Below are 24,448 nucleotides of genomic sequence, written 5' to 3'. Positions count from 1 at the left end.
TAAAAATCAACTAGAATTAAGTACACATGTATATTTTGATATTGATAGACATAGGTAAACGGTAATATTTAAAGAATTTTATAAAATATCATAAATAATAACGCGTGTTCTCGTTAATTTATTAAGTATAAATAATAATTAAATGTATTTTAATTAGTGAAAATCAATAATTACTGAGTATTTTTCCGGTTCTTCTCACTATAATGTACATCCCAAACCAGTTCTACATCTCTTTTAAATATACTTGAATGAAGTGTGTTTTCATTTTTAATTAAAAATATTTAAGAATTACCTATTTTGACCTTGTTTTACTCTTAGCTGTGCCTTGGATATTATGTCTCATACAGTATACTTTTATAGACCGTAGCGTTTTAGTAAGCGTATAAACCTCCTAAATAATTGATATCTATCTGACGCGGAAATTTTTTTGTTCGAATCGGACGTTCAACCATAAAAACTCTCCAGCTTTATAATATAGATATATGTTCCAGCTGTCAAAACAGATATTGTTCTCAATGTAGACAAAGGGTAAACAGAAAATAAGAAGGCCCAGGGGCTGCGACATGCAAAGCTGTGTCCGAAACACAAACACTTCTTTCTATATTACTTGTTTATTCATAATGTTTTAGAGATTCCCTTTTGTGGTACATTATTGTTTGCCGAGTGTTTTGTGTACCGCTGAAACAATAGCGAACGTTTTTTTATTTTTAAATTTGTTCATTTGATAAACAAATGCCAAAAAGACGAGAGAATTGTTACTTAAAATGGAAATATACATATAAATTCATTTGTCCTTCTTAAAACACAAAACATCACAAAAATCCACGTTTATTTCGAAGGATTTAATTAACTTTACCTGTTAATATGTTCGGGTCAATTGTTGCAAGTGAATTTTAACCACATCTAGTCAACCGATTAAACTGAAATTTTGCACACACTTTTCATTCTGGTAATAACGCAACATATAACAAATATGTTAAATTTACAAATATAAATTTTAGTTAACAGGTAAAATAAAAGTTTGTTTTTAATATTTGTACTTTTTATATTTGTATAATATGAAATATATTCAGTTAAATATTTAATATATAAATTCATACATTTTAAGCGAAGTGATGGTGCGAATTTTCGAACGCCTTACATTCATATATCAGGAGCATAATAACAGCCGAGTTAATAACTTGAAAAGTTGGCTTAAATGAATCTCAAGCAGCTTAACAGGTATTTTTAACTGCCTCGTTGATCTGTCAAAAGTTGGCTAAGTAATGCGTTATTTTTAAAAAAAAATCGAACTGTAGCGTCAAACTTTAAGCTTTTTTAAATAATTTTACACAACAACGATTCTTGTTGTTCTATCGTATAATATATCGATTTCTACTAAGTTCAGCGTCAACTATCAAACTGTTGATTTGCTCATTTCGTTAGTGAAATTAATGTTTAATTATAGTTATAATAAAAGCAATGAAGTATATATAAATGCAGTGTATACGCCACGTTCACAAGGGACGTCTAAATCTACTAAAAGATCATTTATTTAATGCTAAAAACAAAAAAAATATACAAATAAAATCTTTGTCTTGGAATAGAACACTTAAAATGATTAAAATGATGTATCCGATGTTCATTTCGCTGTAAAGCTTCAAAGAAATTATTTTGTAACTTGATAAGCAGAAATGGATTACGTCATCATCGATAGCTATTCACCGCGCCGCGCTGTAATGGGTTCGGCTATAGCTGTCTAATTAGCGAAGTAAGAGCTTGAAGCGCTCCATAACGATCCCATTAACGCATAACGAATCCGGTGCTCCTCTGCTACAAATATCGACTCCAAAATGTTGAGAAAATTTGAAAAAGCTCGTAATTACAAAAGCAAACATTGTATATTTATAACAGAAATAAAAATGTTTTTTACAAAAAAAAAAAACAATATAGCCTATTTCAAAAATTGGCTTGAATGTACGCTTTAAATAACTTGACTATGTCCGATAACAACGAAATTTTGATGGGTTTATTTTGGAACAATATATTTTCTAACGGAAAAACTATCATCGTTATCGATACATAAAAGAAATATACATACAGACGAACTAGAGCCTCCTCTTTTTTTGAATTCGGTTAAAAATAGTTGAAATAATAAACTTGCCAAAAACAATCTTCCATTTAAAGATAAACAATGTAATAAGATAATAAGTATAAAGGAATTATAAAGAGCAATAAATATCAAGATGATGGATTTAGATAAGAATAATTAATCTGCTCTATCGCTAAACTAAATACAGACACGAATACTTGTGTCTCTAAACTGGCGTAATATATTTCCTGACAATAATAATAGTTAATCCTCCGGGCAGCTCTCAGCAACTTGTACTTAATGACACTACCGGCTCGAATACCTATGGGAATCTCCAAACTTCGAAAATGTGCAGAAGCAGAATGTTCGAATTGAAACACGATGCTAGAAATTGTGATGCGAGTAAGTTAGTAACAGCCTGTAAATGTCCTACTGCTGGGCTCCTCTCCCTTTTTGAGGAGAAGGTGCTCACTCCACCATGCTGCTCCAATGCGGGTTAGTGGATTAATACCCTGAAATTCATGCATTAAGTTATTCAATTAAATACCCAATTAAGTACAAGTAGGTAACCAGAGTATCAGGCAACGCTTCTTGAAATCGCTGGAGGGTAAATTTGACTATTGTATTATCCGTGTAGATTTAGAAGGATCTAATTAACAAATTAATTACATTGGAATAAGTTTATATTAATAGTTACAATATTGCCTTTTGTTATATTTTTTATTTTATTACTTAGTCGGCTTTAAAATGCATGTTGTATATTCAGAATAAAGTTGATCATTTTGATAGAATCTGTGTCAATAACTGTATAAACACGAAAATTAAGGATAAGCTTGTAAGATAAGTCCTTCCCGTATAAAGGTATTCGTTTTTTTATTAAAATACCGCATATATTTAACTTTTCCCTTTAATAAATTTAAATAGTTCTTTATAAAAAATATTAATAAACAATACATATTACTCAACACAATATTATACAGATGATAAAAAGCGTGGAGTATGTACTTTGTCAGGATATGTATATAAATTGAATTTTGTATTTGACTAACTCTATTGGCGTTTCATCTCAGTCGAAATACATTCCAAACCGGTCTTTACATTTAATATAATCGTTAAAAATGATTCATAATTCCTTGTAAAAATCAACTAGAATTAAGTACACATGTATATTTTGATATTGATAGACATAGGTAAACGGTAATATTTAAAGAATTTTATAAAATATCATAAATAATAACGCGTGTTCTCGTTAATTTATTAAGTATAAATAATAATTAAATGTATTTTAATTAGTGAAAATCAATAATTACTGAGTATTTTTCCGGTTCTTCTCACTATAATGTACATCCCAAACCAGTTCTACATCTCTTTTAAATATACTTGAATGAAGTGTGTTTTCATTTTTAATTAAAAATATTTAAGAATTACCTATTTTGACCTTGTTTTACTCTTAGCTGTGCCTTGGATATTATGTCTCATACAGTATACTTTTATAGACCGTAGCGTTTTAGTAAGCGTATAAACCTCCTAAATAATTGATATCTATCTGACGCGGAAATTTTTTTGTTCGAATCGGACGTTCAACCATAAAAACTCTCCAGCTTTATAATATAGATATATGTTCCAGCTGTCAAAACAGATATTGTTCTCAATGTAGACAAAGGGTAAACAGAAAATAAGAAGGCCCAGGGGCTGCGACATGCAAAGCTGTGTCCGAAACACAAACACTTCTTTCTATATTACTTGTTTATTCATAATGTTTTAGAGATTCCCTTTTGTGGTACATTATTGTTTGCCGAGTGTTTTGTGTACCGCTGAAACAATAGCGAACGTTTTTTTATTTTTAAATTTGTTCATTTGATAAACAAATGCCAAAAAGACGAGAGAATTGTTACTTAAAATGGAAATATACATATAAATTCATTTGTCCTTCTTAAAACACAAAACATCACAAAAATCCACGTTTATTTCGAAGGATTTAATTAACTTTACCTGTTAATATGTTCGGGTCAATTGTTGCAAGTGAATTTTAACCACATCTAGTCAACCGATTAAACTGAAATTTTGCACACACTTTTCATTCTGGTAATAACGCAACATATAACAAATATGTTAAATTTACAAATATAAATTTTAGTTAACAGGTAAAATAAAAGTTTGTTTTTAATATTTGTACTTTTTATATTTGTATAATATGAAATATATTCAGTTAAATATTTAATATATAAATTCATACATTTTAAGCGAAGTGATGGTGCGAATTTTCGAACGCCTTACATTCATATATCAGGAGCATAATAACAGCCGAGTTAATAACTTGAAAAGTTGGCTTAAATGAATCTCAAGCAGCTTAACAGGTATTTTTAACTGCCTCGTTGATCTGTCAAAAGTTGGCTAAGTAATGCGGCTGCAGATCCGACGGTCTTAGGTTTGAACCCAGTCTTGAAGCCAATAAAATATGCCTTTGTTTACTCCCATGCCTCGGAAAGTTCCTTTATCAATCGTACCGGTAGTTTTCGCACACACTGCACTATAATATTGATGATGACCAAACACTGAGATTGGCGTACCGAGCCGTGGCAAAAATTATGTCAGAAGAGCATTTGTTATAATGAAAGACAAAAACGATCTGTTATTATACTGTGGTATTTTTACTATAAGAGTATGTACTGCAGAAATAGTTACTTTATTTAAATAAAAAGCATAGATTAAAAATGTAGTTTACTACTTTAAGAACTAAGAGGCAGAGAATTAAAAACCGAACAAGTTTTAAAAACACTTCTTTCCATGCTCTTCGGGTTCATAAATATTTATGTAGGCGGTTTATTTACTCGTGTCAACCTCGCGCAGCCGATGTCAGAATGTCAGTGTGGGTATGTTTTGGAGCATTTATTAAAAGAGTTAAAAATCCACATGCGAGATGAGTCAAGATAAATATATTTTTAAGAATTATTTAAATAATTCTTAAAAATATATTTATCTTGACTTTATTTAATTTTTTTTTAAAGATTTTATTTAATTCTTTGTTCCATCATAACTTTTAAATGTCCGAATTTATTTGGATCGTTACAATCCTTACATCATACATAGTAACACTGTTTATATATGCTTTTTATATATGTTTTTTTTTATATGCCCCGGGATGGCAAATGACTCTACTCCACCTGATGGTAAGTGGTAGTAGAGTCCAAACGCGACGACGGCCAGTACAGTCAGGAAGAATGTTCTGTACTAGCCGTCCCCGCCTTGCCGGCCCGCAAGATGCCTCTTCACGCCTCGTTTGAAGGAATGTATGATGATAATTTAGCAATTGTGTTTTTAAAAGCATTATTTTGTCTTCAATTTATTCCTATTAGTAGATACGTACCTGATTAACTATACACTTAATTTAATTCAACATTAATTTTATAATTATAAAGAAAACGACTCTAGTCTCGAAGTAATTCCTTAATGGGAATTCGATACTGTGAATAACCAAATCCAAACAAATACAAACAATTTTTAAATATTATTTTACAATTATGGCTTGCGACAATTTAATTAAAAAATATAATTGGCAAATAAGAAATATGTTTGACATTTCTTATTAAAGTAATGTGAAAAACTCTCAGCTCAATTAAAGCGAGATCGATCGACATATAACAAACGCCTAGCAATTTGTGTTCTCAGATGCATTCGTGCGTAGTATCACGTAAATTGTCATCAACAATGTAAAGCGCCCAACCATCTGTTTACCCGAACGTATATGGTTGAGTGATCGAGTCGTTTACCATTCATATTGTAGATTTGTATATACCCTAGGATATGTTTGTGATTAAGATGAAAAAGAAAACACAGTTTTTTATATTGTTATGTATTTCTTTATAAAATTATTTGATGTTCTGTTATCGCCCCAATTGCGGTTATTTTGACGATTGTCAAGGTGAAAATGTGCTTTATCGCTTAGGGGATTTTGCTCGAAAAAAAAAATCACCTACTTGATGAAGTTCAATCATCCATACAACGAAATCCCTTCGCTGTGCATTGTCATTTAGGTTTAGTTCTTTTGTCAATCGAACTTTGCAAGTATGGAGACGCGGATCTTCAGTTAGTATAAGCTGTAGAGTTTCTTGAAATTTGACATTCTTGCCTACGACGCCGAATTGAATTCCCCAACACTCAGCATGCACTCAGCATATCGAAATTGATGTTTGAACGGCTTGTTTTGGACGACCAGCGTATTCAGCTTCACCAATCGACCCATTGTCCTGAATTTTATAATTATTCTCTTCACAGTTGATGATGTTAAATTAATGATCCGAACATTATTTTTAAAAAAAAATCGAACTGTAGCGTCAAACTTTAAGCTTTTTTAAATAATTTTACACAACAACGATTCTTGTTGTTCTATCGTATAATATATCGATTTCTACTAAGTTCAGCGTCAACTATCAAACTGTTGATTTGCTCATTTCGTTAGTGAAATTAATGTTTAATTATAGTTATAATAAAAGCAATGAAGTATATATAAATGCAGTGTATACGCCACGTTCACAAGGGACGTCTAAATCTACTAAAAGATCATTTATTTAATGCTAAAAACAAAAAAAATATACAAATAAAATCTTTGTCTTGGAATAGAACACTTAAAATGATTAAAATGATGTATCCGATGTTCATTTCGCTGTAAAGCTTCAAAGAAATTATTTTGTAACTTGATAAGCAGAAATGGATTACGTCATCATCGATAGCTATTCACCGCGCCGCGCTGTAATGGGTTCGGCTATAGCTGTCTAATTAGCGAAGTAAGAGCTTGAAGCGCTCCATAACGATCCCATTAACGCATAACGAATCCGGTGCTCCTCTGCTACAAATATCGACTCCAAAATGTTGAGAAAATTTGAAAAAGCTCGTAATTACAAAAGCAAACATTGTATATTTATAACAGAAATAAAAATGTTTTTTACAAAAAAAAAAAACAATATAGCCTATTTCAAAAATTGGCTTGAATGTACGCTTTAAATAACTTGACTATGTCCGATAACAACGAAATTTTGATGGGTTTATTTTGGAACAATATATTTTCTAACGGAAAAACTATCATCGTTATCGATACATAAAAGAAATATACATACAGACGAACTAGAGCCTCCTCTTTTTTTGAATTCGGTTAAAAATAGTTGAAATAATAAACTTGCCAAAAACAATCTTCCATTTAAAGATAAACAATGTAATAAGATAATAAGTATAAAGGAATTATAAAGAGCAATAAATATCAAGATGATGGATTTAGATAAGAATAATTAATCTGCTCTATCGCTAAACTAAATACAGACACGAATACTTGTGTCTCTAAACTGGCGTAATATATTTCCTGACAATAATAATAGTTAATCCTCCGGGCAGCTCTCAGCAACTTGTACTTAATGACACTACCGGCTCGAATACCTATGGGAATCTCCAAACTTCGAAAATGTGCAGAAGCAGAATGTTCGAATTGAAACACGATGCTAGAAATTGTGATGCGAGTAAGTTAGTAACAGCCTGTAAATGTCCTACTGCTGGGCTCCTCTCCCTTTTTGAGGAGAAGGTGCTCACTCCACCATGCTGCTCCAATGCGGGTTAGTGGAATACACATGTGGACGAATTTCGATGAAATTAGACACATGCAGGTTTCCTCACGATGTTTTCCTTCATCGAAAATTACGAGATGAATTATAAACAGAAATTGAGCACATGAAAATTTAGAGGTGCTTGCCTGGGTTTGAACCCACGTTCATCGATTAAGATTCACGTGTTCTTACCACTGGGCCATTGTGATGCGAGTCTACAATATATTATTTCCAGCTACTTATCAATGCTATGCGGTCTGCGTGCAAGTACAAAGGCCGGGGTGTTGAATATCACACGTGTTGTGGCGGATAGTTCGACTGTTTGAGGCTGAGGATGAGGTATAATGTTCTGGTATGACGACTTACATAATAGTCTTATCGTCCAATAAATTAGTAAGGATATCTAAATGATTCAAAGTAACATTCGTTCACACTGCGAAGGTGACATAAATAACAGTTTATTGTTATATAATTAACTAATATTTTTTAAATTAAAATCGTTAAGAATTAATCAAACGGGCATTATAGTGCGATAAACGTTAAGAATACTTTTGTTTTTGTTTTCTTCTTAAGCAGCTACTTATAGACACACTTCTTTAAACTTAGTTAGTTCTTATAATTAAAAAAAAACCGAAATCTAGTTCCTTCTATGAATTTTACTTAAGTAAGTTTTAATAATATTTAAAAATAATCCGTTTACTTGGAAATATTCCTTATGATTCTTTCAGTTGATGTACTGTTATAAAAAAGTATGTTATCTTCAGATATACTTGTAAGACTGAAGTATAACACAACTGTGTTGTTATCTACAACTTACGATAAACTTCTTCTATTTCTACTTCCCATATGAGGTTCGGTTTCAAGTGTGTACTCACCATAATGGGAATCCTTATCATTAGGTATGTTGCCGTTGGGCTCTAGTCGATCGAGGCACTCTTCCGAGTATCCGTTGTAGGGTAGCTTCCCGCGTGCACCACCGCCACCGTTTTGTCGACCCCGACACTCCCCTTCAACTTCTGACTCGTCTTTTGTTGCTGTAACAAGTAAAAGGCGTATTATTTCATTTTCCTGTTACAATTTAATTAATTCGAAACAAATGAAAACCCATTGATCCCATTATATTTTCGCTTACATCTATTACGTCATTGTTGAATATAGGATTTCATTTAATAATATTGCTGTACTGTATCCGAATAAAACCGATTTGTGTGAACTTTTGACGAGGATAAGTTTGTGTCACAGGTACATACTGGCACAGTTTTATTCGGATCAAACAATTACTATTAGTTTATATACAATAGTAAGGTCAGAGCCTTTTATATCATCTGGAATGTAAAAATTTACACGGAATGTTCATTTTATTACTTACATTAGCTGTAATTAATTATTTTAGCCTTCTCCTCTAAAGGAAAGGAGGCCTTAGGCCTCAAGTAGAACACTTACAGACTGTTCCTTATTCATTTACTTTACAATTTCGCATTGATATTAAATAAAATTGTATCACTTGCCACTGTATATAAAGAAAGACATGATTATGTATATGTTTGTGGATAACATTAAAGTTAGTACTTTGTTGATTTTTATTTTAAGAACTTAAAGACTTAAAAGTAAGTTATTGTTTATTTTACTTTTTTTTTAACATAAAAATTTTATGACTACCTTATTGTTATGTTCTTTGCTGTCGCGGACATTTCATTAGATATTTTCCGCAAATAGTACTTACATTCAATTTAATGTATCTGTTATGGTTTAATCAGCGTATAGCTATGTTTTTTTTTTTATAGAATAGGAAGGCGGACGAGCATACGGACCACCTATTGGTAAGTGGTCACCAAACGCCCTTAGGCAATGGCATTGTAAGAAATGTCAACCATCGCTTACATAGCCAATGCGTCACCAACCTTGGGAACTAAGATGTAATATCCCTTGTGCCTATAATTACACTGGCTCAGTTGTTAACTATGTTAGCTCCCTAAAATCGTCCTGTAACGACTTGTTACAAAACATCAAAATTCCTCTACTTTTACGAAATTTACTACGAATTTACTAATACACGAAAACAGACCAAAACAAATTAACAAAATTGTAGTGTAAACCTCATCAAAATCAAAGATCACGGAAAAATTCTAAAAGCGATTTTATTCTATTAATTTAAATTTTTAACCATTTGTTGTGTATTCATTTCGAAATGTTAGAGATAGTGTACAATATTTTCGGAATATAATAGGCCGTTCCATTTCGTGAAGGGATGGAAATAAGTAGCTATAAAAGCCAGATATTTTACGACAGTAAACCTTTGTTACAGGACAACGGGACGTGTTGATATAGATTAATTCTTCTGCAAACTAATACCTACACTATTTTTCTATTTAGGTTCATTGAATCTATCTTATCTATATCGATGAAATTCGTACTGTATGTGGATTAAATGGTTCAAAAACAACGTCACGTGCTTTTTAAAATTATAAAAGAAAAAGGTTTGTTTTAAAAAATACAAATGTTTTGAATAGCCTTTAGCGTCAATTATATTATTGACTAAGGGGCTTCGAACTCTTTTTATTTGAATTTAATAACGATATTTCAGTACATCTCTAACTTAAATGAAGTACAGCGTCAATTATTAGCATGTTGATGACGTGTACATACTATATTATTTATTATAGTTATCATCGACGAATAATTTATTCAAAACATTAAAATAAAATCAAGATCAAAGAAAAAAATTATATTTAAAAGAGCGATATTAAAACATTTTAGAAATTTCAGTAACCAGAATAAGAACAATTTACTAAAATTGAATCAAGTCAAAGGCTGGCCCGGCTTAAATGTAACTTACACACGATTCCGGCAAATAGAAACAAACGCGTTGTAAATTCGAGTGAATTCAGCCTGTCTACGAAATTCAAAACACAATCCGGAACAAATTGCGCAGCTTATCTTTTGTCTCCGGTGTTCGTCTCGTCTGCCGCCACCGAGTAACCGATTTTCTGGAGTACAACGGATATTATGAAGACGGCAACTGACGCTCCCGGCTGTAATTGAAACCCAGCTCTAGTGAGAATCTTCGCTATTCACCTGATATAGTTCTCACTCCGAAACGCGTTAATTAGGCGAGACGATAGCGCGGCGAGTAATACGCCGTTCCCAGCGGAGCGGCAGAAATCAGATAACTCTATTAAAATATCACAGTGTTCACACGGACGATAATTCTCGCAAACAGTTCGTGCAAATATGATCAAAAAAACAAAGGCTCTTGGATATTTTCCGGATGGGATTAAGGGATTAGAGTCGAGTCGTGTTGGACCACGTGCGGAGAGCGGATGCGATAAGACCGTCTTATAGTATGGGTAAACAATGGACGTGCATGTATGCGTGCCAATAGTACCAGTTCTACTCTGTCGAGATGCAATTAGATAGATTGCATTGTTTCTTATATTCAAGCAATTCCCAATTCCGGTATCGATTTTATCGATGTAGCTGATCCATCGACTTCCTCGTGTCACATTTGACAAACGTGAGTTATTATCATTTATTTGTCAGGGAATATTGAGTTTGCGTGAGGGATGTTATCCATTTCATTTCATCCAAATTATCCAATCATAACATCATACGTAGTAGTAGTAGCGGTTTGTTATTAATACATTAACACATTAAATAAGGTTGTGTTTCACAAGCCTTATTTTATAGATATATTTATGGAAAATAATATAATTTTACAAATTGTAAACGAACTCTAAGCATATCCTTCACACATTTTTATCTCTTTGTTTACGATACAAAATGTAGTCGTGTAATGAGCTTGTTATTTTCGTTTGCAGATAAGTTCTTTGTCTCGAAGTTAAAATTAACATATCATGAACTTGATCCGCTGAAGCACTGTCGTTGTTAATGTATTTAACACAGTTATTTAGTTATATTTACAGCTGGGTACGATTAAATACCGCTTGCATTATTTTGAAACTATAGTGATAATTTCCTGAATACTAATATTCTAAAAAGAAAAACATTAAAACAACAAAATTTCAATTATTGAGCTCAATAAAGCCAACCGTTACTTAGAAACTTGTTATATAGGGTATGCGTATGATTAGTTATGTAGATGATATCTGGCAATTAGCAGTACATGATTTCGCTTAAATGGGGTTTAACAAGAAATACAATATAACTATAATGTAATTTATATAATTTTGGTTCCTAGTATTCTTAAAGGACAAATTCTCGACAAAAGGTTTCAAATACTTGAGTCACGGTGCGGAGAGCGTTGTGGCTACGTGACTCATAAACTCGGCAACTGTTCGACCTAAGGTCAAGATATAACATGAATGTTTTATTGTAGCATTAAACTTGCGCAGTATATGTGCAGTATTACAATTTATGAGCACAAAGGGTTGTTTATAAACCAATTAAGTTGGATATATCATAGCACCAGTGACATCGCCAACATGATTTATTATGAATTGGTTTAATAAACTTATATGTTAATATATACTTTATAAATGTCTGTGTTTTGCTGGGTAGGTACCACCCACTCATCAGATATTCTACCGTAAAACAACACTACTTGATATTGTTATGTTCCGGTTTGAAGGGTGAGTGAGCCAGTGTAATTACGGGCACAAGGGACATAACATCTTAGTTCCCAAGGTTGGTGGCGCATTGGTGATGTAAGCGATGGTTAACATTTCTTACAATGCCAATGTCTATGGGCGTTGATGACCACTTACCATCAAGTGGCCCATATGCTCGTCCTCCTTCCTATTCTATTAAAAAAACAAATATTTATTAGGCGTACTTATTATATTAGATGTGATTTATGTTTGTTTTGACAATATGACTGTCTTTATGTGAGTATTTGTTAAACAATAACATTACAACGCAAAACATGCATTTATAGAAATATTATTTAATAGGACGGCAGAATAATTTTTTAAAATTTACAACTATAGTATTACCATAAAAAACATAGTTCACAATATCAAAATCAAACTACTTTAGAATCGTTTAAGCGCCGTGTAAATTTTTAATTCATAACAATATTGAAGTACGATAAATGTGAAAGAAACATTTTATTGTACATAAAAGTATCGGGTTGCGGAAATGAATCGCATGACCAAACGACCTTGCAACGGCGGTGGTTTCATTTGTAGATATCAAAATACAATTGTATGCGATATCCATTACCTGTGCAATAATATCGTAATACTATATTGGATGTACTTTGCGATTTTATTTTTGCGAAAATGTATGTACTATACATAAAATGTGTAGTATACAAAAGCTAAAACGATCAAAAGTATCGAAGTGACATAAGTAAAACCTTTTTGTACAGAAACATAAGTACATAAAATGTTGTATAAGATTTCCATCTTATAATTTAACTTTCACAGCCCCTTTTCATTATGAAGTTAAACTTCAAAAAATTTAACTAATTTTTAAAAGTTAAATTTAATATGCCTTCATCCCTTACAAAGTCTATGCATCTCATCACCCTGGTGAACTAAGATCCTAACTAAGATCCTAAGTACGTCCTTTGTGCCTGTAGTTAAACTGGCTCCTTTAAACCGGAACATAATACCAAGTATTGATGTTTGGCGGAAAAATATGTAATGGTACTTACCGATCTTGGATAAATCCTTAATGTCAAGTAAAAAAATATTATCATAAATTAATTACAAAATAAATAAAATATTTCTACGTTTATTCTATATTTATGAGTACGACAGTCACACGCTTGTTTTTTTTTTCAACAAAATGTATTCATTCATTCATCCATTCAAGTTATTCAGCATAATAACAAGATTTAACACGGCTATAAAATCCGTGATTCATCAGATGTGTAATGATGTGACATACGTCATTATACATCTTGGATTGAGAGGAATTTTACACATATAACTTCATACAAAATATTTTATCGATAAAAATTTAATAAAAAGTCAAAAACAGTATATTTATCTATAAACTATTTTATCCATATTACGACTGAATTAAAATGATAACAAATAACAGATAAGATTCATTTTTGACTGAGTTCGTATCTCTCGCAAGTATACATACATCTCAAATCAAGTAATTCTAAGTAGAAAATTATGTATTAATTATAAAAAAAAAATTGACAGGAATATCTCGCGGCGAGCTGTTGGCAGCATCATAAACAATGTAACAAAATGATGGATTTCATTTACGTCAGTTTTTTATTTTTTACAATTTAATTAAGCTAGTTTTTAAAAAGGTTTTTTTTTTCAATAAAAATATTTTGTTCGTTTTTTAGATTTCACTAGGCATTTTTCTTAGTGAATTAATTTCAATTATTGTATCATTGTTACTTGGTCGCTTGCCTGATAACTTGCTAAAATTTAGTTCTTCAATAAAGATAACTTCTAGTGACTTAAAGCAACATAAGCGTGGCCAACACCGAAGAGCTTTGAACCTGAATAGACACTGTCCTGCATTTTATTTACTGTGCAAACGCAGCATAATATAATTTTACAACATTCTAGGTACAACAATGCCATGACTAGGTTTTGTCGCTGATTTAGACTGAATAACGTGAACACCGTCTTATTTTTGCCAGACTTTATAACGGGCTATCATAAATAATCTTGCAAGTTAAATAAAAACTTGAAAAAAATATTATATAAACTTGGAATAATAAATATTCGTCACCATCAATAAAAACATATATTTATTTGCCGAACGAAATAAAATTACAACTGTTGTGCATTAAAATCAATAATAATTATTTTATGAACTTAATAACATCAAACGAGTTCGTTATTCTTGCAAAACTATATCAATAACATCAGAGTTTCAACAGAAACATCGTGTTTTATGAAAGACTTGTACATGCTTATGCAACTGTACCGTAATGGATCGCTGAGATTGCACTTCGACTTCGTAAGAAACGCTCTACCTTTCCTCTGAACTCCTTTACGTGGGCGTAATTTTTACGACTATTATACGCAATGCAGGGAAAGTTTGAAACGATTCAAACTTTACCTTTAGAGAGGAACAAAAAAGTAGTACGTAACACAATTAGGGTATTTGTTTTTTGAGTATCCATGTGTATTCGGGGCCGGTTGGCGTGATTGATAGATGCTTGCCTTGCACGCCCAAGGTTGTGGGTTCGACCTATTCACCTAGGACAGACATTTGTGTGCATGAACATGTCTGTTTATTCTGAGTCTGAGTGTAATTATCTATATAAGTATGTATTTACAAAAGAAAAGTAATATATGTAGTATATCAGTTGTCTGGTTTCCATAGTACAAGCTCTGCTTAGTTTGGGATCAGATGGCCGTGTGTGAATAATGTCCCAGGATATTATTATTCGTTAATCTGTAGCGATGCAGATTGATGGATTATTCTTCCAAATTTCTCTATAAGAGCCGAAGTCTGCTTCACAGCCTGTTACTCAACTTTAATAATAGGTATCCATACCAATTAATAATATCTTATAATAATCATATTAAATCAAACTAAACTATTTCGATATTGATAATAAAAAGACCATACACGTTACATAATTATTATCTTAAAATAGTTTAACGTTAACTATCACACACTATTAGCGAAGCTAAAAATATTTCTAATATTTACATATTTTGTTATGTGTCACAAGCAAAGTGAAATGCAAATAGTAATTATTTACAAACGAGAATGTTAAGCTAAATATACAGTGGATAAACCAAGCGGTAGCACGATTTATATATACTGTATAATTTTAATCGCTTAATTATTAAATAATTATTTTATTTGTATCAATAATTCTGAACTAAATGTAGTAAAATTTTCGATATAAACGATATGAACGCGATACGTAGATACTATTTGCATTCGCTATCATTCGATAGATGTACATATGTGTTAAAAGCTTTCGGGCGCATGTGTTTTAATACAATATGAGGTAGAGACCAATATGTACTTGTTAACAAAGTTTCATTGGAATAAAAGCGCTGTTATAATCTGTGAATATTATTATGTCCAATATTATTATGGTTCTTTATGTAAACTTATAATAAGTAATGTTTTAATAATTTTTTGTGGAAACCTAATTTGTTATTATTTAAATAGATATAAAAATATAAAAACTGTATATTTCATTTAATGAATACATAAAAACCTATTCAAACCCATGCACTAAGACATAGTCGACAAATTTTTACAAGCGTTTTTTTTTTAATTGAACGTTTTGATAAAATTACCTAAACGAGAAACGGTTTAAAGTCGTCAACATAAAGCAGACCGCATCATTGCCATTTGCATGATACGTTATCACTTGATACGCTAAAAATACCGTAAAATCTTAACGCCCAAAATTGTTTACGCAAATCAATAATGTAACTAAAAAGTACAGTCACGCAGCGAAGTTTCAATCGTTAAGTTTGAGAAGGAGAAAAAAAAGCGAAAGAGGAATGGTTCCGCAACTCATTAGCGTTAAGTTAAAGAAAAAGTGCAAAGCGCGGAAACATAAATGAATGAATGATGACGGTATAAAAGAGAGGGGAAGTTCTACGCAGTTTGTATTATACTTACATAGGTATGATACTTTTCCTCGAGCGAGGTAAGAGAGGCATAAAGCAATTGCACTTTATGAGGCCATATTCAGTGGCATTCATGATTGTGGATGTGAAAATATTTAGACGAATACGTATATCGTACCGTATCATAATTTTTAACTAACGTCAAACACAAGAGAATCTCATAATTAGTATGCAAAACATATTTCCGATTTTATTACATGAATCATAGTGTACTGCAAACGTGTCATTCATACATACATACATTTATTCTATAATTGTAATATTCTCTATGCACGTGCCAAGAAGTACACTATAAAATAAATAATTCAATTCAATCGAGGAAAAACATACTTGTATACAAATTTGAGGAATTAAATGAAAGCCATCTGTAATTCAGAAGCAAATATTTACAACTTCCGTTTCGTAACAGCAAACATAATACTAACAAGGATGTCAAACTTGTAAGTACTTTTGTAGATTTAAATCTCCCCGAGAAGTTTTATGGAGGCGCTATAACTACCGATATCGAGTTCAAAGAGATGACTAAAAGTTGTTTGACGGCAGCAAAGTTGAGAAGGGTCCATTTTGGATAGTTTGCGGTCAGCGATGTTCTCAACGATACCGTCTTGTGGACAATTGATGTTAGATTCCGATAGCTGTATTGATTTTTGAAGATTGGTTTTATATAACACAGGATAAATGTTTTCAAAATTTTAATCATCAAAAGTACAGCTAAGAAGATTCAAGCACATTTGATCGTCATATTATAGATAAATAAATCTTGAAGTTATAGCAACATAGAAATATATTATTTCGTTCGTGTAATACCTCGGCATAGTACTTTGCAGGGCAATAGTATCTCGTTCTGCGGAAAGTTTAACCTTTTCGTCGGGATTTTGGTCGTCGTTGTCTTGAAATAGGTCGATAAGCCCCTTTGCTTACTATCAGTTTAGCGATCATACACAGAAGATTTAAATACGTGTGGAGGTCGTTAACTCGAGAGTTATTATTGTCGTATAATTGGTGAAGATAAAGTATTTGTTATTTTTTAATTTTGTCCAGTGATTTATATTTATTTTTCGAAAACATGATTAACATTTTATCTTCAATGTAAGGAATGTGATCGTCGGGCTTATATACGAGTTACACATACGAAAATATTTCATCTTAAACGTTCTTTATATCTTTTCGAACTTTATAACATCGTTTTACAGCATCATCATTTTGTAGCAACATAATACAAGTGTGACTATTTAAAAGGTAGGTAGCAATATTGATTCCTACAAAGGTCAAGTTAGGTTGCTGACAGCGTACAGGTAGAATATGGTGCTTGAGTTTAACCTTTTATCGTTAAATTATTACGTCAACGCTCTAATGATTTGGAAACTGAGATATAAATATTATTATTAATAATAAAAAAAAAACAATAATAATTTTATCACTTAGTATATTCAAGACAACGCTTTTGTAGCATGGCATTTAATTACTCATCTAGTTAAAACAATTACGACTAGCTATTATTATTTATTATATATTTAAATAGACTTTTCTCAAACGACTAGGTGTTAACAAATCGCAAGTCGATTTGAGTTATTAGACGAAAGATCAATGAAGTAGATGCCAGTAACGTAACAACTTTAGGGAACCGTGCTAAGAAACTTTCCCAGGAGGCTGTAGGAGTCAGGGCCAGTCATTAACCCGTTAACAATCCAGGTCACACTCGCCGGCGCAGACTTAAACAAACCGACTGACGATACGTCAGGAGCAGACGCGTGACTCATTGTAAACTGTGTTAACACATAATACGTCATCGCCATGTTTAACTGAACTTTAAGTGGTTTAAAGAACTTTGGCCTTATTGTGTAACTGTTGACAACTCTCCACTCACGTAGTCGTACACTCGTAACAGGCTATGAATGGTTTGACTCTTGAATATGATCCATTAAATTACCGACAAGGTTTATTGTGCCGTAATGTTCCAAAATACGAGTTAATTGAACCGTCTTCAGTCAAGACTGAATTTGCTATAAATATAAAATAATTAAAGCTTAAGATACTAAATATTATATTACTTAATTAAAAGACTTAAAACCACGCACATTTTCTATAATTTAATAGAAGTTTTATATTGGACGTCACTGTTGTAAAAATAGCAAAACATAAGTAGATCAGTTGATCTTAACATGAAGTCAATCTTGAAATACATGGTATTTGATAATTTGCCAAACGCAAAGTAGTATGTAAAATATTTTACAAACAGGTTCGTTGAACCGGTGGTTTTATCAGTTCGAGAACAGAACTAGTATTAATAGAATAGGATAAATAATTCATTACAAAATGTCAATAAATAAATCGAAGACTTATAATTCAAGTGCGAGATGTAAGTTATGACGGCAATAAGCGCTGATAATAATCGTAATAGCCTGCAACGATCATGCACATGCCAAAAGCGTTATTATCATTGTAAATTATTCAGTTCTTTATTAGTTGTACTTATGTATGTATGTAGTTAGCCGAGATGGCCCAGTGGTAAGAACGCGGGAATCCTAACCGATGATCGTGGGTTCAAACCCGGGCAAGCACCACTGAATTTTCATGTGCTTAATTTGCGATTATAATTCATCTCGTGCTTTACGGTGAAGGAAAACATCATGAGGAAACCTGCATGTGTCTAATTTCACTGAAATTCTGCTACATGTGTATTCCACCAACCCGCATTGGAGCAGCGTGGTGGAATAAGCTCCAAACCTTCTCCTCAAAAAGAGGAGAGGAGGCCTTTAGCCCAGCAGTGGGACATTCACAGGCTGTTACGGATAGTTGTACCAAAGAAATATAGAAAAGCCACATTCTGTGCATACAGCTTACTTAAAATAATTGGAAAATTATTTAACAACTTCGGACAAATATGTTTTTATTATACTTAAGAAAATTTATATTTTTATTTACGCTATAGTTCAAGTAATCGGTCAGTATAATGTATTAAAATAAGCACTAACCTAAATGTATTTATTCTACAAACAACATCAAAAAAATCACAAGGAAATAACGAGACGACGCTGTACTATTATGACACACACATGCATAAACGTAAAATGATTTGATCAATAAAACAGTGCAAGAGCCGGTGCTCGGTAACTCAGGGCGTAACAACGAAGCTTGCATAACGTACGTTAAGTAACAAATAATTGAAGCTACAAAGGTAAACATGTGGAATCTATTAAAACAACATTAGGAGCATATTCATATGTACCTATCGCTAAGGACATCGTTTTAAACCAGCAAACGAGCGAGTTAAACCATCAAGAATTTGTTTAATTGTAAAAAAGCTGTTGCCTTTGTTTGTGTTAGTTAAACAATGGGGAGTCTACAAAAGGCCTTCCAGATTTCATGGCTGCGTTGTAGGGAAACAATGCAATGTTCCTGCCGGTCGAATGACTCAACACACCCGCGCTAGGGCGTTTATTAAATAAAAAAATCTTTAAAGTTACGTCGAAATGTTTTAGACAGTATTATTTCATGTTACTGGCGATGAAACATAAAGAAATATTTTAATAAATAATAAACATGATATGGTGACTTTGTGTATGCGTTTAGAGATTTGTATCAAGTTTAAACGGTGATGGGTATCAAAACTGGCGGGGCATTTATTCGTGAATACACGGAAGTCTGCTATCAATCAACAGCTAGATAATGGAGATGTTGAACCCCTGTGACGCGTGCCGGAAGACACCGATTCTGCTATCGTGTCAGGGTTTTTGGTGTTACAACATATTCGTTTATAAATAGTATGTCGTTGAATTATAACTTCTAAATCAATTTTGGTGTCGCGGTTTTGCTTATGGAAACTTAAAATAAATACATATATTAATGCATGCAACGCGACACGTTTGTCTTACATAAAAACGCATAAATAATAACACAACAGATCGGCTGGATGCATCTCCAAATAAGATCCTTTATAAGAGCGTCTATACATTACGAAGCTAAGGTCTACTTCACATTTCAAGTACGTTTATAATAATTTATCAGCGCGATATCCCTTTAATATTTAGATATTTTGGAATTGAACTATTTATATTTTCATCGTTTCTACACCTCCCAACCATTTACTCACCTGTGTAATTAACCCACTTTCATAATGATACATTTATTTTTAAATTCTTGAAACTTGTAACATCGAAAATATATTTATCAAATTGTTGAAAATATATAGTTATACGTATGTGTAGTTTAAGGAAAACATAGACTTTTACGATGCGATTTTATTTTTGAAATATATTTTACCTTGAGCGCAATTACGAACAGTTATGATTTACTTATGACGGATTCAGCAGGAAATAGTTTAAAACATTACAAGTCAACATTAACTGTCTATAACATACCACTATAAAATCTGAATAGTATTGACAAGACGGTTCCTCATACGGTCTTTGTGAGTCACAGTTGTATTTAGCTGATTCATACCTTGAAGGTTACACCTACATCGTGAGATAATAAACAATTAAAAGTTAATTCTTCCGGCGTAGCAACAATTAACAAATATAACGCTAACAATTAATTATTATTTGACTGCCTCGTGCCTCTTTTCTAGTGGTTAATTTGTACGACTGAATATCACGAGGTCTTTGGTTCGAGCCTCAAGTCGGGCCAGTACAAAACATTTATGTCAAGGAATTTTCAGTATCAAAAGGCCAGTATTATAACATGTATTGAATCCTTAAAAATAATACCAACGAGGTTTATAAACAATAGTAGTGACTTAATTAATTATAATTTGATTAAAATCAGTATATTTTTTAAATAAATAATATGAACACAATCTGTATAATTAATATAATTAAAGTAATTATCATGCAGCGGCTATTTAGTATTGCATGTGCAAAAATTTACCGGTTTTTAAAAGTATATATTTCTTCAACAAAATCATTAAATAATAATAATCACTTATGAAGTCAACATTTATGTATTTCCAAATAACGGATTTGCTAATAGCGCAGTTATTACATAATATTTTCAACAATTTGATAAATATATTTTCGATGTTACAAGTTTCAAGAATTTAAAAATAAATGTATCAATATGAAAGTGGGTAAATTACACAGGTGAGTAAATGGTTGAGGGGTGTAGAAACGATGAAAATATCAATAGTTCAATTCCAAAATATCTTTAGAAACATTATTATAAAACTAAAGACTTTATATATGACAAGAAACAAAATATATTTTTAGTAAACAATAATTGTCCTTAATAAGTTTGTTATCCCATTCTCATATTAAAATAGTACGAGTATTTATATTCGATCGAATAGTGCATTTTTGATAACCAAAAAGCTAATTTATTTCTTAATGCTAAATCTAATAATTATTACGTTGATTTCAGTTAGCAACGATTAGACGATCTACTAATTAGCCTTTTAAAAATCAGCCGTAAATATTTTATTATATTGTTAAGCTAAAACAAAGATATGAATTCATTATGTATTGTGATATTATGCTAAGATGACCGTGATGTGAATATGTCGTGTTATTATTTCAATAACAATTGTGATTCACAGTACTGTTTTGATGCCTTTTATGTGATGCCATATCAATTTAAAAACATTTTAGCATATAATGTGACTAGCTTAAGCTCTAAGTTAATATAGTACAATATTTTAATGTAAATGAGTTTTTTTATTGTGTTTTAATAATATGACATATTTTATTTTGAGATTAAGTAGCTGATGACAAAACAGTGCTTCAATAGATTTCCAATATTGTGTACACGAGCAAGCGTGATGCAATACTTAAGCTGTAAACAAGAGGGCCCCTATACCTAACAATTAGTGCGTTTTTCTATTAAACGAAAAAAAAAAACTAAGCAAAAAACTAGAACGACAAAAGCAAGAGCGACATAATAGAAACTCGCTGCACTAAACAACGAACTTTATTACAGCGAAGTATTTATTGTTTTAATGAAAACAATGTCAGTCGAACCTTTTCAACGTTCGGCACTCAAGCGATCCGTAAACAAACCGCGTAACAACTTATAAACGGCGTAAACGATTGATGTAATCGCGTTCCCTCGTAGTAAATAACTATTGTATGCGATATCATAACGTGAAACCGTTTCAACGCACGATAGTGGCACGCGTTATCTGTTTTACGTAACGTATACGTGACGCTGTCAATTACATATTTGACTGACCAAAGTCAATGAAAGAAAAGTGTTTTTATTTACAAATACCAGCATCAAAATGCTGTTTCATTATATTTGTTATATTTTTTATCAAACTAATTATTTAGATAAATGATTATATATTCGACATTTTTAAGTAATCTTGATTTTTATGGATATTAAGCTCATGAACATATTTTATATGAGTTGCAAAATAAACCTCATGAATTTGAATTGACAATAAACCTTTAAAAAGTAAAACTTAGTTAAGTCTAATATTTGTAGTTTCTCATCTTGTTTAAGGCATATTATTAACTTGATTCACATAAATACAACAGTTTATCTTTTCACTAATCCTTTTAGAAGATAACTGTCAAATTATTATCTCACGTCTTATAACTTTTATTAAATATTTATTAATACAGATGTATAAAAATCGAAGCTTAATTTCCTGACTTAATTGTATTTTATAATTCATATAATTTATATTCAACAGCTTTATACTACAACTTACAATATTTGCTTAATAATAATTATCTTAGAATTAATTTGAGCCATTGTAATGTATAAATCGAAACATTGTGGTAAGCCACACGTAGAGAGCGGGTACTGAACTCTACGCATAAATGATTTATAAACAACTGTTCGGAGAAGGTCATTGAGTTGTTGATCCAAATAAACAGATTAACTGCATCGTAGCACGAAAAGCTTCCATAGATTATAATCTTAATAAACATAAGTTCTTTATTATCGAGTTTATCAATTTTAAATCAAGTTGTTGTCTTTGTTTGTGTTGTTGTTATTTTATTGTATGTAATGATAATTACTAGAAGATATTTGTGATATGGTTGGGATGTCACGGAAGTGCACGCCGTAAATATCTTTAGTAGTGGCCGTGTAATGCGCGATGACCCTTAATGACGCTAAACTATAAAAAAATTGATAAATAAAAAGCAAAAAATAAAAGTAAAATTTAAAGAGAGAACTAATATAATGGATTATTAGTTTTAACTATCAAAAAAGTATGAGCGTTTTTCGTAAATTCCAATGGATGAAATGGATTAAGTTTATTTAATTTAATATTAATGACAGCTAAATAAATGAAGCATAAATGCTTCGTGTTTTATGTTTCATATGTTTTTTTTTCCAGCCTTTTGCCGTCCACTGCTGGACGAAAGCCTCCCCCATAGAACGCCAACCATCCCGATCTTGGGCAGTCCGCATCCATCCCGAACCTGCCACCTTTTTTAAATCGTCGGCCCATCTTGTCACGGGGCGTCCTACACTACGTTTGCCTAAGCGTGGTCTCCACTCCAACACGTGTCGGCTCCATCGGCCATCAATGCGCCTGGAGACATGACCAGCCCACTTCCACTTCAGCGAGCTAATTCTAAGCGCGATGTCGGTGACTTTAGTTCTCTGGCGAATGTCCTCATTTCGGATTCTATCTGCCAGAGAAACCCCAAGCATCGCGCGTTCCATTTCTCGCTGAGCGACTCTAAATTGGTGGACCAGTCCTACGGTAAGTGTCCACGTTTCGGCACCGTAAGTCATTACAGGTAGGACGCACTGATTGAAGACCCTGGTCTTAAGCGACTGTGGGATCGACGATTCAAAAATATGACGTAACCTCCCGAATGCCGCCCTGCCCAAACGTATTCTTCTTTTAGCCTCCTTCTCAAAGTTGTGCTGGCCAAGTTGTATAGTTTGGCCCAGGTAGATATATTCCTGCACAACTTCAAGTGGAGAGCCATTTACGACCACTGGTCTCGGGGATACATGACAATGCATTGGAGGACGTCTTCAAGACGCTCGATTGGAACGGACGCGGCATTAATATAAATGGCCAACACATTACACATCTGCGATTTGCCGACGACATTGTCATCACGGCGGAGACTCTGCAGGATTTGGAAGAGATGCTAAACAGCCTGAGCGATTCTTCAAGACAAGTAGGTCTCGGGATGAACATTGAAAAGACCAAAATTATGGCAAACCGTCATGTATTCATATGGTTACATTAATTAAATTAAAGAATATATCCAGCTTGTACGATACAAGCTGGATATATTCTTCCTCATTTTATTACTTTGCAGTATAATTACAAT

General features: G+C 32.2%; 2 protein-coding genes across 3 annotated transcripts in view; one reads left to right on the top strand and one right to left on the bottom strand.

Annotated features, from left to right (window-relative positions):
• The window catches only part of LOC126774192 (sphingosine kinase 1-like), a 311,061-nt gene that overhangs the window by 146,169 nt on the left and 140,444 nt on the right, over positions 1 to 24,448 (top strand). The gene's annotated exons all lie outside the window — the stretch shown is intronic.
• LOC126774201 (cyclin-dependent kinase 14) overlaps positions 1 to 24,448 on the bottom strand; it is a 74,097-nt gene that overhangs the window by 18,986 nt on the left and 30,663 nt on the right. For both annotated transcript variants that reach the window (XM_050495609.1, XM_050495610.1), the window contains exon 3: positions 8,538 to 8,696. In XM_050495609.1, the coding sequence (XP_050351566.1) occupies positions 8,538 to 8,696 (159 nt within the window). The remainder of the gene's footprint in view (positions 1 to 8,537; positions 8,697 to 24,448) is intronic.

The sequence above is a fragment of the Nymphalis io genome, chromosome 16 (genome assembly GCF_905147045.1).
Source record: "Nymphalis io chromosome 16, ilAglIoxx1.1, whole genome shotgun sequence".
NCBI lineage: Eukaryota > Metazoa > Arthropoda > Insecta > Lepidoptera > Nymphalidae > Nymphalis > Nymphalis io.
This window is presented reverse-complemented; position numbering and strand designations above follow the sequence as displayed.